A 17,242-nucleotide genomic window follows, 5' to 3' on the forward strand; every position below is an offset into this window, starting at 1 on the left:
GTGTGGTTTCGTTGGTTGCTGCCTGAAGGTATGTTAATATTCTGGGAGGAGACAAGGGTCAGAATTAACACACCCATAGAGGCGCAGGCCTTTATGGAAAAAAATAAATTACTCCTAGAAAAACCAGAAGACATCCCAGTAGATACACAAGACATGGGAGGGGCCGGAGCACTGCCAACGGGGGGAGATGGGGCGACATCAAGAAAGCTCAGATCACACAAATAAGTAAGAAAATCCACAGGATACAAACTGATTGAAATTACTTTTGAATTTATCACACTGACTATATGTTATATTATGTAATATTTGAATGCTATGGAAATGTACACCATGAGTCTGGAGGGGGCGTATACCTACCGCAGTTTGCGGCTGCCACAATTTGTAACCTTCCCCATACCTTTTCCTTTTGCAAAACATCCAAAAACCAATAAAACTTTGTTTAAAAAAAAAAAGATTCTACTAGCTTCCAAAGTTGCCCTGTGATGGGAAACGAAGCACAACAAATCTGTCTAGTCTAAGTGGCAAGAGCTGGAAAGCAGCTTTCTCCACAACTACCATTTCCTGGTCCTTCTACTGTGCTCCATATAGTAGAACCCAAGAGGAAAGATGCATTATTGCTGCTAATGGGATACTTCAGTGTGAAGTGGTGTGAGAAGCAGAAAACAGCATATGCCAACGTACATCTCTACTTGGCTGAAACTATTTTTTCCCCCAAAGGACCTGGATCCTCTGATCTTGGTTGATAACTCTGGATCAACTTGGCTAAGATTAATTTATCAAAATTCATGGCTTTTCAAAGGATGATGCCAGTTTAAGGCGGATGTATCAAGCAACTCTGTTATTCTGTTATTAATTGCAATTAATCATCATTTCTACCTTTTCAAAATGGAATTCTGGTCATTGGCCATAATAAACAGTGATTAACAAGTAGCTTTTCTCTTCTAAAGGAGGTGAAAAATAAACCCCGGGTTTCATGCAGAATCTTTTCTGATCCTTTCCTCTTGGAAGAGACACCATCTTCCCCATCCCTGCATACATTTTGAAATCATTAGATTTTCCTTTCAACTGAAAAATGGGCTAATATAAACAGAAGAACTCCAATACCCTTGACTGTTAGGTGGTGAATCCAGGTTCTCCGTTCGCCACAACCAGCTCTCAGGAAAATCAGACCTTGAGACAATGTTGTCATCACCAAAGAATTCATCTTCAAAATCACCTGGAAAACAGAAAGCATGTTGGTATAAGGTACTGTTTTTTAACAATATTTTATTAAATAAGCCACAGTTAACTAGATAGTTATTTTCAAAAATAGCAAAATAGTAGGTATTTCTGTATTTTGGTTAATCAAAGTATACTTTCCCTTGCTTGCTATTCTACCAGAAAGTACTGAACATGCGAAGTGGCACAATAGTGCAACATTTCCTTCTTCAAAACTCAAGCTATCATTGTTTCCATAGCCACCTACTGTATTTCTTCCATCCTTATTTTATATTCTCTATTAGATTAACATGTAGACATAAAATGAAATTAAGAAATAATGAATTTTCAGTCAGACAGAGAAAGCCAAAACTAGAAAAACAATTATCTATCAATTAGCTAAAGAAAAATCAAGGTAATAAGTGTTTCTAATCCTCACCCTATCTTGTAGCTACCTCAAAGTGTAAGTCTATAACAATATTGACACAATGCTTATTTCTCCTCTTTTCTTCAGGAGTGTTCACGCACATTTTCACATAGAACAAAGGCAGAGTTTCAACCAACCTACTATGGTTGCCATCTTGACCTTTTTTACCTCAGCCTTTAAAAAAAAAAATCATTTTCAAACCCAATTTTTTTAAATCAAGGTTTTAATTTATAGTTCATTGTTCATTGTTCATTGTTCTAGAATAAAATTGAAGCAGTCTACCATTAAACTACCACCAAAGATAGATCTGTACTGCCACCACTTTCACTCAACAAGCCCTCAAAATCATTTCTCACTGAAAGCTTTCTTCAACCGCTGAGACCTCTCCAAAAGTTGCTTTAGCTGAACCGAAAGGCCACCAATGTTTTAAAAAAATGTGGTGGGTTGTTTTGGGAGGAAGCAGCAGATGCCTGGGTCTGCTTTAATTAAAAACAGTGCTGTAATGAGAGTATGGCTGCATGCTGCGTAGACCTAACCTTGATGGGGACTGAGAGAGCCCAGGGACTGGGAGGCTGGATGTGATGTGATTCCCACGAGCGAGGCCTCATTCAACCCAACTTTGAATGTTCCTCCTGCGTTTACAGAGCTGTATTTTGTACTAAAGCCCAACTATAAAGTAGCAACAATGACATATAAATACCTAATAACAATATACTCCCAATGGGTTTTCAACCTTGGTAATGCTATTATGTGCCACGTTTTCCAGGTATTGGTGAATTAAATGTTCCCTTCTTTCAATAAACCCAGAACCTGCTACTTACTTCTTGCCAGAAGCAACTCGTTCTCCCGTATGTTTTCATCTCTGATCCCTTTGATGTAGTTACAACATTCAAGGAAGGCGGCTTTACAAGCATCTCCCTCCTGGATGTATTTTGCACGCTTTTCACAACTGTACCCCATGGGGTTCTCATGCATGCCATCTTCACAACATTTGCGCAGGTCTTGATCCTGAAACTGCGCCCCTAAAATATACAAAAATTGTGAAACATTAGACAATCCTATTTCTCATAGTCATAGGCATAAAGGGACAATGAATATCTAAAGGGACAATGAATATCTAAATAAAATATTCAAAGGAGTTGGTTGTTTATCTTGTCCCAGAGAGCTGCTAGGAACAGCTGAACATCCTTTGACTTTTCACTACTGTAGTTACTAGGGACTGTCATTTTCATAAGATTTATGGCTTATTACTGCATCTACACTTTTGCCAGAACATTCAAACTTATCTTTTGTTTTTGAAAATCAATCAGATGTTGCACTGTATCTCTACCCCTTAAATGGAGCATTCTAGGTGCCATATTCTACCAGGAGGCTTAAGTAAGTCATGTCCTGGAAAAAACAAGGGCTTTTCTTTAGTTTCCCCCCCTTTTTCCAACCAAGCCATCCTGCAACCTTGCATACGGAGGAGTCCAAATGACAGTTCCTGAGTATGCGCCTTGTTTCGGTTGTTTGGGCAGGGGAAGGGATTGGGGTGTGCTTGAGGAAGATAATGGCCCCAGTCCAGCCGCCAATTCATTTCTAGCTGGGAGGCATGGCCAGCTTCTCATGGCGCTAGTTGTTTTGCACTGGCCCTGGGCAACCTCTTCCAGGCTCGGAGCTCCCCTTGGCCTTTGAATGGCATGCAGGGAGAGGGGGACGCTCCCAAAAACTACTGGGCAGACCAAGGAGAAACCCAATTCGTTCCACTTAGTTTGTATGTCAATGTAATTGAAATTAAAAACACTTAATACAATTATTCTCCCCCTCGCATAACAGGCAAAAGTAATAATAAGAGGAGAACTTCTGGAGGCTTTCAGGGTTTACCCCCAAGGCTTCTGTGGACGGAATGCTCTCTGAAGGCTTCCAGTTCAACACCTGCATGCAGAACATGTCTTTGGCCACTAAATTCTGGCCCCTTTCACTGGAGGTTTACGGATCTCTCTCGGTATTCTCTCGGATCTCTCTTATTTTACTTTGTATTCTTTATTATTTTTTAAAATAAAGCGAATAATTACAAGTACAGGGGAGGCAGATTTTTTTAACATTCTGAATGTTTTATTTTTAAAGTTACATTTATAAATCCATAATCTGTGACTTAAGCTTACTATACGCTTAAACACATTTATTCCTAGCTTTCTCCTGAAACAAAGGACATCAGTTCTGGGTGTTCTGCTGTTGTATTTTGTGGTCCTGGTGATTCATAAGTTGCAAAAAAGGCTTTGGGGCATGGATGTCTTTAGGAAGGGGATGGTGGAAGCCCCATACATATAAAAGGGGCAGAGCTTTGATTGTTCAGTTGGGGCTGCCAGGTTGATATGCAGGCATCCCCACAGATGGGTTGGGGGCTGCTTGTAGTTCACTGGCCATTGCTTACTTCCTCCTCACCAAGAACAATTCTTGATCATTGCTGCAATCCGAGAACACTCAAAAAACAATGCTTAAAAATTTTGTCTATCAAATGTAATCACTTTAGCTGGAACCAGTTACATTCTATATTCTGTTTCTGCGTAAACTATTGGGCCATCTAAGTACTTCCCCCCACTGCACTCAGAATTCAAGCACCCAAAGTTATTGATAAGAATGATCCTATCTCATAGAGAATATTAATCCTCTGCCCCTTTGCTTGAGAAACAAGGGAAAGAGGGATAACCTCCATTCCTTTGTCCATTTCCTGACTGATTCAATAAGTGCAAATGGACGGCAGTTTTATTCTTTTACCTCAGAGTAAACAGAAACTTCATTATTTGTCACATACCTTTGCTTGCCTTGCTGTCAAGCAGCAAAACAGAGCTGCGACGCCTCCGTTTGGCAGGCTGAGGACACTTTGCATCTGCACGAGGCAGGGGAGAAGAGATACCACCATTATTCTTAAAAGTAAGAAGATAACTTTCAGCATCTATAATTCCTGTGAAGATTAATTTTACAATTGGATTACAGTAAGGAAGTAAGGGTGTGCCTTCTGTGGGACTTTCTCCCGTTTAAAATAGATTGGGAATGCAGTCTGAAGCCTTAATCATGTGTTAATTAGATCTATATCAAATAGATCCAAAGCAGCTCATAGAAATGTCACTTTAGTGCTGGGAAGCTGTAAGGTAGAAAGCATAGCTCAACCCTTCATTGGGTCTGACTTGAAGGGCTCACAGTTGAAGGCCAAGGAGCATGTCCAGCTTTTTCATGTGTTGCTGAAGTCTCCCCCCACCCTTGAAATAAAATGATAGGAAAAAGCAGGAAAATACCAGTGCAGGATTAGAGTGGACCCCTCCTAAAACCACAAGAATAAAGTAGGATGCCTGCACTATAACTCTCTCCTCTAGAGCCACCCTTAGAAACAGTGATCTGGAATTTGTCCTACGATTTGAGTAACATTTGGTAGAAGATGTTGGAACCATTGCATGCAGTTCAAGACCCCAATGGCAATATTCTGTGCTTGAGATGCTGAAACATACTTTTCAGGTGCCAGGAAAACAAATCCTTAGAGGAATGGGACATTTTAGCAAAAGAGAAACATTAAAGGAATGTGTGCTAATTGGCACATGAAAAAGGCAATCTTTAAGTTCACAGTAAGCCTGACCAAGATTTCTATGGCAACCGAACTGATATTTTTCTTTTATTACCGTAATACAAAAATTCTTTCTGGAACATAGTAAGTGGAGAAGTAACATGAGATTTGTTGATTATGAATGATTATGTATCACTTAGGCTTATGTATGACTCTTATTATTTTTTCCTCCTTTCTGAAATGCATAGATATGAGTGAATCTTTTCGTCTGCTGGAGTTTCTTCTACTATTTTCTAGAGGTAGATCCTCCAGTGCACGCTGATAACAATATGTTTTCTTTTTCTTTCTTTCTTTCTTTCTTTTGCAAAATGCCCATCTCAACCAAGTGACTCTGCAGTGAGCCTTGACTATTTGCTTTGGGACTTGTGAGTTGATTCCCATATGACGCCAGTAGTATTTGATGGAGGAAATGCTCTTCTCTTGGCTTCTAAATTGATTGGAAAACCTCTGTCATCACTCAGACATTAACACCCATCCCCAAAATACCTGATCTTTGTTTGGTGTTGAGATTAGTGCTAGTTGTCAGAGTCAGTCCAGCATCTTCAAACACACCCAGATTGTTCTGGCCGCTGCCAGCTGTACAGCCAAAGTCACTCTTTTCTATTGTGTCCCATATCTAGTGCACATCAAAGAAAAAAAATGTTCTTCTTCTGTACTATAAGCCAGAAAACCCTTGAAAGCTGTTTGTAGCTTAAGATGTTTCTGGCCTTACCTTAGTTTGGCTAATCTTATATTTATCATTGAGAACATATACTGCTTTGTCCACAGCCACAAGACCGACCCGAGCACCTGGATCCCCTTCCAATTTGATGTTTATTGAATCTCCTGGCTCTTTTATTCGATTGTCTCTGGAAGACGCTCCTTTCACAACTAACTGTTTACACAAAACAAAGAACAGCTCAAATATCTAACAGACAGGAAAAATGCCAATTCAAGGAAAAATAGTTGGCTTTCTCTATCTGAACTGAAATAAATGTTTTCAGAAAATACAATTTAAATTGTATTTAAATGCTTTAAAATAAGCACATCTGATTTATGCTCCAATTCTGATGCAGTTCTGATGCAGCTATAATAAGGTGTTTCTTATGACTGCTAAGAAAGCTACTGGGAAGGCTGACTTACCGTTCCCATGCAGGTATCCTTCACATCCACCCAGACAGAGTCAGCCACAATTTCATTGTTTCCCACTTGGTAGTAAGCCACAAATCGGAAGGAAGGGATGAGATCTGGAGTGATACGCAGCGTCATGGTTACCAGATTCTGCCCATCTCCCTTGGGTTGCCTGCCAACCTTGAAAATCTTCCCCTTAGTCAATATCTGAGGGTGAACAAATACTGATTAATGGAAAGGTTAGAAATGATAGATGAAGCCAGTATGAATTGAAATGCAGCCCTTGGATTTCCTCCAGGTCTATAATACTTACAAGGTATGTGAAATACTTGATCTGGTTCAATGAAGTTGGATTGCCCCTCACATTGAAATTTATAGGTAAGTTATCTCCGGCCTTAATCTCTGTAGATGTAATGGCTACATGAAGATAGTTTCCAGATCCTCCATGGGTTTGGTAGGCTGTGGCTGTCATGGACCTTGTTGCCTGGCGTTCTCTTGGGAGGTCTCCATGGTTGGTTCTAACCTAGACAGGGTAAATATGAAGCAGTAACCTAATTAGGAAGCAACTGTGACTCCTTTTAAGGCTGGCATTGAGTGATGTCCACATGCAGACTGCTGAAAGAATACAGTAATGGCTAGAATGGACTTGGCTAGCATCCTGTTTTCATTAAAAAAAATATCTGAGATCCTGTTATTTGATCTGCATCTTTAGGATAAAAAAGAGCTCTGTGTTACTATGAGTGTAGCAAATTCTATATTGTAATTGGGATTTGGGGAGTGGGCATAGCTATTGAATAAAACAATTGCAAAGTGAGTTGCAGCCTGAGGATCAGATAGGATGATGAACTGTGTTAGATAGGGTAATGAAGGCACAAAAGGCAAGTGGTGACAACAGCTCTTTATTAGGTCAAGTTCAGGCAAGCTCTGACTAGGGTCTGGCAGCTCCCCCTTTTAAGGGGAAGCTGCCCAGCTCTCCAGCCAATCAGGGTCCCCTGCTCTGCCTGAAAGGAGAGGACCTGAGTGGAGACTGTGATTGTCCTTGTCAACAACTAGATGGGGGGGGAAGTATCTAACACCCCTCCCCCCTAGGATGGAGCATTCTAGTAAGTGACGTAGTCGCGCAGGTAGACGGGCCTCTGGGTCGACCTGCTGGACTTGCGCAGTTCCGATGGTTGGGTGTCCTCACGCTGGACAGTCGGCCCCGTTCCTTCTCCGGACTCGTCGGACGGGGATTCCTGGAACCCTTCGGATGTCTTGGCTGGCATCGTTGTTCGAGGCCTTGCCCGTGCCCCGTTAGAGTCTGCTAAGTCCCCAAGTCCTTCCGCCCCGGTCTGTGGGGGGTGCGGCTCGACCTGCGCTGGTGTCGGCAGCGATTGCCAGTTCTGGGAGCTTTCTACTCGTCCCCGGAGCTGGTCGATGTGCCGCCTCCAGTGACGCCCGTCCTCGAGCCTGACGGAGTATGATCTCGGCCCCGATATTCCGACGACGGTCGCGGGCATCCACAGGGTTCCCCCTGTGTAATTGTGGGCATAGACTGGGTCTCCGATGGTGAATGCCCGGATCTTTCCCGTTGAGTCAGGCGGTGTGTCGGAGGAGTAGTTGGGGTGCAGGCGGTCTAAATGGGATCTGAGTCGGCGCCCCATGAGCAGCTCCGCTGGACTCCTGCCGGTGGTGGCGCTCGACGTGATGTGCTGGATTAGGAGGTAGTGGTCTATGCGGGTTCTCCAGTCACCCGGGCCCATTCTGCTTAGTGCCTCCTTGGTAGATCTCACCATCCGTTCTGCCTGGCCATTGGACGCCGGGTGGAATGGGGCGACAAGGGCATGCCGGATTCCCTGTGTTGCTAAGAATTCTTCGAAAGACTTGGCCGTGAACTGTGGCCCGTTATCTGATACTAGCACATCCGGGAATCAGTGGGTCGCGAATAGTCCTCGGAGCGTCCTGATAACAGCGTCTGTGGTGGTGGATGTCATCAGGACTACCTCCAGCCACTTTGAGAATGCGTCCACCACGATGAGGAAAGTCTGCCCGTGCATTGGCCCTGCGAAGTCTATGTGGATCCTGGACCATGGTGCCTGGGGTCGCTCCCATTCTTTCGGGGGTGCCTCTGGGGGAGCCGGTCTGGATTCTTGGCACGGTGTGCATGTGGCCACCCACTCTTGAATGTCCTTGTCCATGTTGGGCCACCAGACATAGCTCCGGGCCAACGCCTAGATCCTCACTATCCCCGGGTGACCCTTGTGGAGGGCCTCTAGCACGGCCACTCGTAGCTGTTTCGGAATGACCACTCGGTCCCCCCACAACAAACAACCCCGGATAGCGGACAGTTCATCTCGTTTTGTGGCGAATGGGTTGAGCTCTGCCCCAAACGGCCCCTTGGGCCACCCCCTCCACACCCAGTTTAAAATTTGTTTAATGGTTGGGTCTTTCTCGGAGTGGTGTGCGACGTCCCTGGAGGAGATGGGGCCCGAGTCTAGACAGTCGATGAGGAGAATGACGGTCTCGGGTGTTGGATCGGCGAGCAGCTCCGGTAGGGGGCATCGGCTCAGTGCGTCTGTGTGCCCCAGTGTGACGCCCGGATGGTGGATGAGTTGGTAAGAGTACGCGGCCAGGAAAATCGACCACCGGGTCATGCGGGGTGAGAGGGACACCGGTGTTGGGCGATCTCCAGCTAGCAGTCCCAGCAGCGGCTTGTGGTCAGTCACCAAGTCGAAATCCCTGCCGTACAGATATTTGTGGAATCGCTTGACCCCCGCCACGGCAGCCAGGGCTTCCCGGTCCAGCTGGCTGTAGTTCCGTTCGGTGGTGGACAGCGTCCTTGAATAGAATGCAATTGGGGCTTCCATGCCGTTCGGCATCCGGTGGCTCAGGACAGCGCCAACTCCGAAAGGGGAGGCGTCGCAGGTCAATACCAACGGCAGGGTTTGACTGTACTGGACCAGGAAAGAGTCTGCTGATAAAAGTCCCTTCACGGCGGCGAACGCCTTAGCTTCGGCTTTCCCCCATGACCACTCTGTGTTCTTCGATAGCAGGCGGTGTAGCGGTTCAGCAACCATCGCTTTCTGCTTAAGGAACACACTATAAAAGTTAAGGAGTCCAAGGAACGCCTGGAGTTCGGCCTGATTCCGGGGAGTGGGGGCTTCCCTAATGGCCCTGATTTTCTGGTTTGTCGGGTGAATCCCGGAGCCGTCAATCATGTAGCCTAGAAACTCTACCCTGGGTACATTAATTTTACACTTCTCTTTCTTGAGACAAAGGCCCTTTTCCCGGATCCTGCCTAACACAGCGCGAACTCTTTCTATGAGTTGCGCTTCGTTTGCAGCGGAGACCAGGATGTCATCGAAATATGGGACGACTCCCGGTATCCCTTGCAAGAGGCGTTCCATAATGCTTTGGAATAACCCAGGGGCAATACTAACGCCGAATTGCAGGCGGTTGCACTTGAACGCCCCCCCTGTGTGTTACTATAGTCTGGGCCTCTGCAGTAGCGCTATCTACTGGCAGCTGCTGGTACGCCTGCGCCAAATCCAATTTTGTGAAAACTTTCCCTGGGCCGAGCGAATGCAGTAAGTGTTGGACTACAGGTACGGGGTACGCACTCTGTTGCAACCCCTTGTTGATTGTGCATTTGTAATCGGCGCACAATCTGATTGACCCGTCAGACTTAACCGGAGTCACTATTGGTGTTTCCCACCGGGCGTGATCGACGGGTTCGAGAATCCCCTGGCTCACCAGTTTGTCTATCTCTTTATCGATTTTAGGTCGGAGCGCAAAGGGCACTCTCCTGGGTTTGAGCCGAATTGGGGCTACGTTCGGGTCTAGGCTAAATGATATGGGGGCCCCCTTGTACTCACCCAGGCCGGAAGCAAACACGTCCTGGAACTCCTTAAATATGGTTTCCGCGGCGCTCTCTGTGGCGGCAGCGATTGCTGGGTCTGCTTCTTCTAGGTTGTTGACTTCGGCCACGACCATTCCCAAAGCTTGGAACCAGTCCAGTCCGAAGAGGCTCTGGAGGTTGTCCCGCACCACAATCGCCTGCAGTTTCTTCGTGGTCCGTTTGTAGCGTACCGTGAACGTGCCTTGACCAACGAGGGGAACCAGGTTTCCTTGATAGTCACGGAGACGGACGTCGGGGCTCCTGAGGTCCTCCTTCTGCATCGTGGGGACCATTCGTTTTAGTACTGCCCATGAAATGATTGTGAGAGCTGACCCGGTGTCGATCTCCATCTCGCAGGGGGCACCTTCGATGAAAACGGTGACCTTGAGCTTCCTAGGGCGGCTGATCTGCATGTGCCGAACAGGGACCGTGACGCTTGGAATCGCGTGATGCTCCTGGTGTTCCTGGTCGGATGCGGTGAGGTTGGCTACGTGGTCGTCCACCTCTGCCCTGCAGAGCTGCCTCTGGCTGGGTCGCTGCCTCCGATTTGGTCCTCTTTCTGTTCTCTCGGGCCGACCGCTGGTTGCAGGGAGTAAGCTGCGGCATACCCTGGCTATATGCCCCCTCCGTTCGCATCGCTGGCATGTCGCGTCTCGGAACCGGCAGGTTGCTCTCGCATGATCGCCGCCACAGCTGGCACAGGGCAGGCCCGGCGGTTTGAGTTTCCGCGCCGGCACTGCTCGGTTGCTGCGCATGCGGTGGCTGACCTCCTCGTTGCTCTCGGAGCTCTCTTGTTCTATGGTTTCGCGGTGGACGCGGGTGCTCCTGGGGGCCTCGGAGGGTGCGGAGAGGCATTGGAGAGTTTCAACGGACTTCTGTGCGGACTCGGTCGCCCGTGCTTCGTCGAGGACGATCTGGAGGGAGAGGTTGCTCCTTGCCAGCAGTCTTGCCTGCAGGCCCCGGTCTCGGACCCCCATTATGATCCGGTCCAAAAGCGCATCGTCCAGATCCCGGAATTCACAATGCTGTAAGGCGGACCAGGAGACGGCCGGTAGCGGCGTCGGTTCCGAGAGGTTCTTGGCGGTGTCAAGAACTGCGGGGCCGCAGTATCCCAGGAACAGATTCTTCTTCCGGAGATCCGAGGCGCCCCCGAGATCGTTCGCCCCCAAGAAAACGTCGAACCGCAGCATATAGGCGTCCCAGTCATCTGTGGCTGGGTTGAACGGAGGTGGTTGGGCATAGGTGGCCATTCTGACTCTCTCTCTGGGTTCACAAATGGCTAGTATGCCTCCCTGTGCTCCAGGCGGAATCCCTGTCTCGTGACCAAGCTCTTTGTAGTGAGTTTCGCTCAAGCTCTTTGTAGTGAGTTTCGCTCTTTTGTCAGCCTAATTGCCTTCAATCCCACCTTCGTCGCCAGTGTTAGATAGGGTAATGAAGGCACAAAAGGCAAGTGGTGACAACAGCTCTTTATTAGGTCAAGTTCAGGCAAGCTCTGACTAGGGTCTGGCAGCTCCCCCTTTTAAGGGGAAGCTGCCCAGCTCTCCAGCCAATCAGGGTCCCCTGCTCTGCCTGAAAGGAGAGGACCTGAGTGGAGACTGATTGTCCTTGTCAACAACTAGATGGGGGGGGGGGGAGTATCTAACAAACTGGCTACAAAGAACAAATGGGATATTTAATGCCAAACCAAATCAGGGACTTGCAAGAATCACTGTTCCTCTGAAAGAGTATCACTACTTCTTAATACTGAGAAATACTGAGAAAAGAGAAGAAATCACTTTATTTTCAGGGGCATTTATCTACGGGGTATATTTTCTATTTGTTTTCCCTTAAAAAACAAACTTTACCCAGGGCATTAGGAGCTGCCCGAGGCCATTTATTTCCCCACCTTCCTTTCTTTTTATAGATCTTACCAGACCACACAATATACCATGATCAGCTGACTTTTACAAGTAATCCTTGTAAAAAGAAAAAAAGATGAAGAAAGATTCTCATTATATTACACTCAACTCAACAGCAATAGACCCTAATATACAGATATCAACCTATATACAATGATCTCCCTTACTCTAACAGACATACATAATGTAATCGTCTCCATTCCTAGCTAAGATGACTCTCTGGTGACACAATGTGCATAGGGGCTTCACAGCGTATATTTCTTTCTTTGCCTGTCATAGTTGTGTGGATTGTCTTGCAAAAGTGCATAAAAACAGAGTTTGCAGCACAGCCAACATATTTCATCACTTGTTCCCTCTTGAGCCACAGCAGAGCTGCTGCTGGCATCCAAGATGCCGTTGTGCAGAATTCCACAATGCATAGGCCTGCTGGTTCTGTCTCTGCTCTCAGAGTCTGACTGTGTAGGGGCAAAGCGGGTGAGTTTATGTCACTGACACTGTATCTCCTTCGCTTTCTTTGTAACCGGTAACTGACAACCTTCTCTTCAGGTCATTCTATTGGGTGGTGCACAATTTGCACATCAGACTGTGATGGCCCCATGTTCCAACATAGATGTCAGGCCCAAAAGCAAGAAATACACTTTTCCCAAGTTGAGTCCTCTATTGCTTTCAAACCTACAGACAAAATCTTGTCAGACCGAGGAGTCTACTATCTGTATCTACAATATACTCTGAGAATTATTAGGGAGCGGCTGTATTCACCCAATTTCTCTCACACAAAGCATCCGGACTGAGTTGCCACTTACTCCTCTGCAATGTCCCTCTCCCTCCTGGGAATCTGCTTCCTCACGACATTCCCTCTCTCATCAGCACACTGAATGGGTTTGAACAGAAAGTCAGAGTGACTTACAGTGATCGGTAGGCTTTGAATGCTCAGTGGTGTGTTCAGGATGAGCTTAGCAGTCCCATCGCTCAAAGTGGTTCCCTCAGAATGAATGTCCTCTGATATCACTGGTACATTGGCAGCTGGTGAGCCATCGGGGTTGGTAACGTACACCTAAAACAATCCAGAAGAGGTGATTTAGCATGGAACATGGCAGCTTCCTCTGAATCTAAATCATTCAACTATTATTTATTTAAAAGATTTATATGGCTGCCCAGGTCACTCAGTGACTCCAGGCCGCTTAGAAATTGATTTACTAAAGCTTTTTTGTAATTTATACTGTAAGTTCTATGCGGACACATTACAGCAAAACATCCAATATGCAAATACCAATCAATCAATCAATTTACAGAGGCAGAGTCAACCCCGAGGTAACCTGAAGCCTCCACATGCATCTTGAACAACCAAGTCTAGACAGCTCTTCAGAAGCCCAATAAAGTGGAGGAAGATATTGCTAAGGTGGTTTTTTGACGAAACAGGAGACTTTAATTTCTATTACCGTCAGTTCATATGGCATTCCTGGCTTGAAATATTTGGGGGTTTTTGTGAAGTAGATCTGATAGGGAGATGTCACAATATGAATGCCGCTTTGCTCAGCTACTACCATATCACTGCCTGCAAAACCAAAAGAATGAATGCAACTTAAAATAGAAAATAAAACTGAGAAATGCAAGAAAAAACCATGCAAAGATTTTGAAGCACTATTAGTTTCAAACCTAATAAACCCAGTACTTTCACATTTTGCAAGTTCTCTCTCAATGTTTTCTCTCTCCGTACCCCTTTCTTTTTCTAGAAAACAGTTGCATCATATTATGTGCTGATTGTAAGTTTTATTATCCTGTCATGTAAATGGTCTAAGAAGTTACAGAAAATAATGTGGCAAATGATCATTTATAAATAGAAATTTGGCATATTAAAACTTCAGAAGATGTGGATTGGGATTTATTAATATATTGTTTCAATTGTGGCTTTGTGACTAGACATACGTTTCCCTTAAAATGCTTCAGAAACAAAGCCTGGATATAATTCCTCACAAGACTATAGATTTAAAACTGCTTGAAGAAAATTGACCCCAAAAATTGAAATTGGAAATTGAAATTTGACAAAAGTCGTGTGAAATATTAGCACCATAACTTTTCTCCAATTATGTCCCTGATAGAAGTTCAATATTTTCCAAAGATTTTAGAGCACTTCAAAGAGATGAACAAATGCAAATTTATATAGGACTGATTTATAAATGGAGAAACGATTTCTGATAAAGAAAAATGGTAGAGATTTAATGCTTCAGGGCTAAATATGTACAGGCTCTATCATTTGTTAAAGATGAAAAAATAAAAAAGACTTACTTTGAAACAATAATTTCTGAACTAAAGGCAAATAGCAAACAATCATGTCAAAACTTTACATGATATCATTAAAGGGTTCCAGAATGCAGTAAAACGTCTATAAGAATAAGAACTTGGAAACAATATTGAGAATATGAAATGGAAAGCTTTATGGAGGAAGAAATATTTACCTTATTATGGAAGAATTATAAAAAAATATTCATATCATACTCCAATTTTTAGAAAAAAATTGAGGACAATATCTAATAATGATACAAACTGACACATCTGGTAGCATTGCCAAAAACCTAAAATTTTGATCATTTTTTACAGAAATGAATAAGATCTGTTATGCCACCTGCCATACCAATTTCACAAGTGTTTTATTGGTGTTTCAAGAAGACAATGAAAATATTAGAAACAAAGACAATATCAGATTGATACTGGTTTCAGGAAGCACATGTATAGCCCAGGAAGAGAAGGACATTAATATTCCAAATTTAGACCTAACACTTCAAATGATTAGAAACAATTTTAATTGAAAAAACTAATATAGTTCATACAGGGCAACATTTTAGATAGAACATCCCTTTTAATCTAATTTGGAAAGTTTTGATTACTAAACATTTAGAGTCAATTAAGAGACATTTATCCACAATAATATTGTGGATTTTTGTGGGATAAAGGTGAATAATCATTGTGAAAGGAGAGGATTTAAAAGCCAAGTCACAAATCAATGATGTATTCTGGTGATGGTTTGTTTTGTTTTATTTAGTTGTTTTCAATCCCTGGTATTTAAAATTGTTGTCTGTTACTTTTTTAAAGTGTAATATGTTTGTATTCAAAGAAACAATGTACCCTTCTCTTCTCCCACCCCTGCTCACCAGATTCTGTTATCACTGTTACAGATGCATACAGAGTATGCCCAACAAGCTGAGTGAGATTTTGAAATCGAGAACGTAGTGTGCGTCTTTCTAGTGTTGCTTCCCCATCTCCATCAATAATCTGAAAATAAATGAACAATAAGGAAAAATAATAGAATAGAATTCTTTATTGGCCACGTGTGCAAGATGGTCACGGATACATACATTTTCAAAGTGAGTAAATAAAAAAATAGCTAAAGACTATTATGTAAAGTTATATGATACAGAAAATGAACCTATGGAAAAAATAACACAATATATGGAAGAAGCCAACTTACCCAAAATCCCAGAAAACTTGAAAACTATACTAAATGGGAAAGTAACAATGGGGAAGCTAACAGAAGTGATAAAAGGACAAAAATGATAAAACTCCAGGCCCAGATGGGCTACTAGCAGAATTTTATAAATGTTTTGCATACATTAAGCTTGCCACTGAAAGATGTTTATAACAAACTACTGTCAGAAGCTAAATTACCAAACACATGGAAAGAAGCAAATATTACGCTGATATCAAAAGAAGATGTAGATTTGACACAGATAAAAAAACTATCAACCAATATTCTTACTAAATGTGGATTATAAAACAGGATCAATAATAGCAGAGAGACTGAATTTTTTTTTGACTGAATTTATTCACCCAGATCAAAATTTCTTTTTACCAAAAAGATAAATAAAGCACAATTTAAGGATTATTTTAGATGCATTAGAATATTATGAAGTACATCCAGGAAAATAAATGGCACTAATCTTCTCCCCGAGTCCCTACGGGGAGAGGGGGCGGTCTATAAATTTAATAAAACCTAAACCTAAACCTTCTTAGATACCCAGAAGGCCTTTGACAATGTGAGTTGGCAATTTATGACACATCAACTAAACTGTATGGACTTTGGAGAAGAATTTATAAATGTAATTAAGACAATATATCATAAACAAATAGCTAAGGTAATTGTAAATGAGGACTATACAGAGAGTTTTAATATAACAAAAGGGACAAGACAAGGATGTCCACTATCAACTCTACTATTTATATTGATTTTGGAAATTTTGAACAGGAATATCAGACAAAATATAGAAATTAAGGGACTGGAGAAAAGAGATAAAAGATATAAATTACAAGCAGTGGTGGGATTCAATTTTTTTACTAACAGTTCTGTGGGCATGGCTTGGTGGGCATGGCTTGATGGGCCTGTGACTGGGTGGGCATGGCTAGGTGAGCATGTGATCTGGTGGGCATGGCTAGGTGGGCATGTGACTGGGTGGGCATGTGACTGAGTGGGCATGTGACGGGGTGGGCATGTGACCGGGTGGGCATGGCATTAGACAAGATTTAGACAGATTTTCTTGAGTTGCTGGAGTCGAGTGACATACAAAATAATAATAATAATAATAATAATAATAATAATAATAATAATAATATCCACTGGGATTTGTGCAAACATTATAATATTAAAATAGCAACAAACTGGTGGGAACATAAGCCTGAAAAAGTTGCCGAGGGTCAGATGGTCAAGATCTTGTGGGATTTTCGCATACAAACAGATAAAATACTGGCGCATAACACACCAGACATCACACTGGTTGAGAAAAATAAGGTTACAATCATAGACATCACAATACCAGGTGATAGCAGGGTCGCCGAGAAGGAATATGAAAAAATCGCGACATACCAGGACTTAAAAATCGAAATTCAACGATTATGGCACAGCCCTGCAGTGGTAATTCCAGTGGTGATCGGCACACTGGGTGCTATTCCAAAAGCACTGGAATTACATTTAAAACAGTTAAAAATTGACAAAGTCAATTTGTCATTATTATTATTATTATTATTATTATTATTGTTATTGTTATCGTTATCGTTATCGTTATTGTTATTATTATTATTGCATCAACAGAATTGTATCACAGCGGCCAGTTTTTTCGCTGGATTTGGCATTAATTACTAGTCGG

The 17,242-nt window shown here is 43.4% G+C and overlaps 1 protein-coding gene across 2 annotated transcripts in view; it reads right to left on the reverse strand.

Moving 5' to 3' along the window:
• Positions 1-17,242, reverse strand: part of LOC309389037 (complement C3-like) — a 213,395-nt gene that overhangs the window by 147,610 nt on the left and 48,543 nt on the right. For both annotated transcript variants that reach the window (XM_081946931.1, XM_081946932.1), the window contains exons 9-18: positions 15,257-15,377; positions 13,547-13,662; positions 13,015-13,161; positions 6,646-6,855; positions 6,345-6,539; positions 5,935-6,096; positions 5,709-5,838; positions 4,419-4,493; positions 2,446-2,646; positions 1,105-1,216 (exon numbers count right to left, since the gene is read on the reverse strand). In XM_081946931.1, the coding sequence (XP_081803057.1) occupies positions 1,105-1,216; positions 2,446-2,646; positions 4,419-4,493; positions 5,709-5,838; positions 5,935-6,096; positions 6,345-6,539; positions 6,646-6,855; positions 13,015-13,161; positions 13,547-13,662; positions 15,257-15,377 (1,469 nt within the window). The remainder of the gene's footprint in view (positions 1-1,104; positions 1,217-2,445; positions 2,647-4,418; positions 4,494-5,708; positions 5,839-5,934; positions 6,097-6,344; positions 6,540-6,645; positions 6,856-13,014; positions 13,162-13,546; positions 13,663-15,256; positions 15,378-17,242) is intronic.

The sequence above is a fragment of the Natrix helvetica genome (genome assembly GCF_964273705.1).
Source record: "Natrix helvetica genome assembly, chromosome: 1".
Taxonomy (NCBI): domain Eukaryota; kingdom Metazoa; phylum Chordata; class Lepidosauria; order Squamata; family Natricidae; genus Natrix; species Natrix helvetica.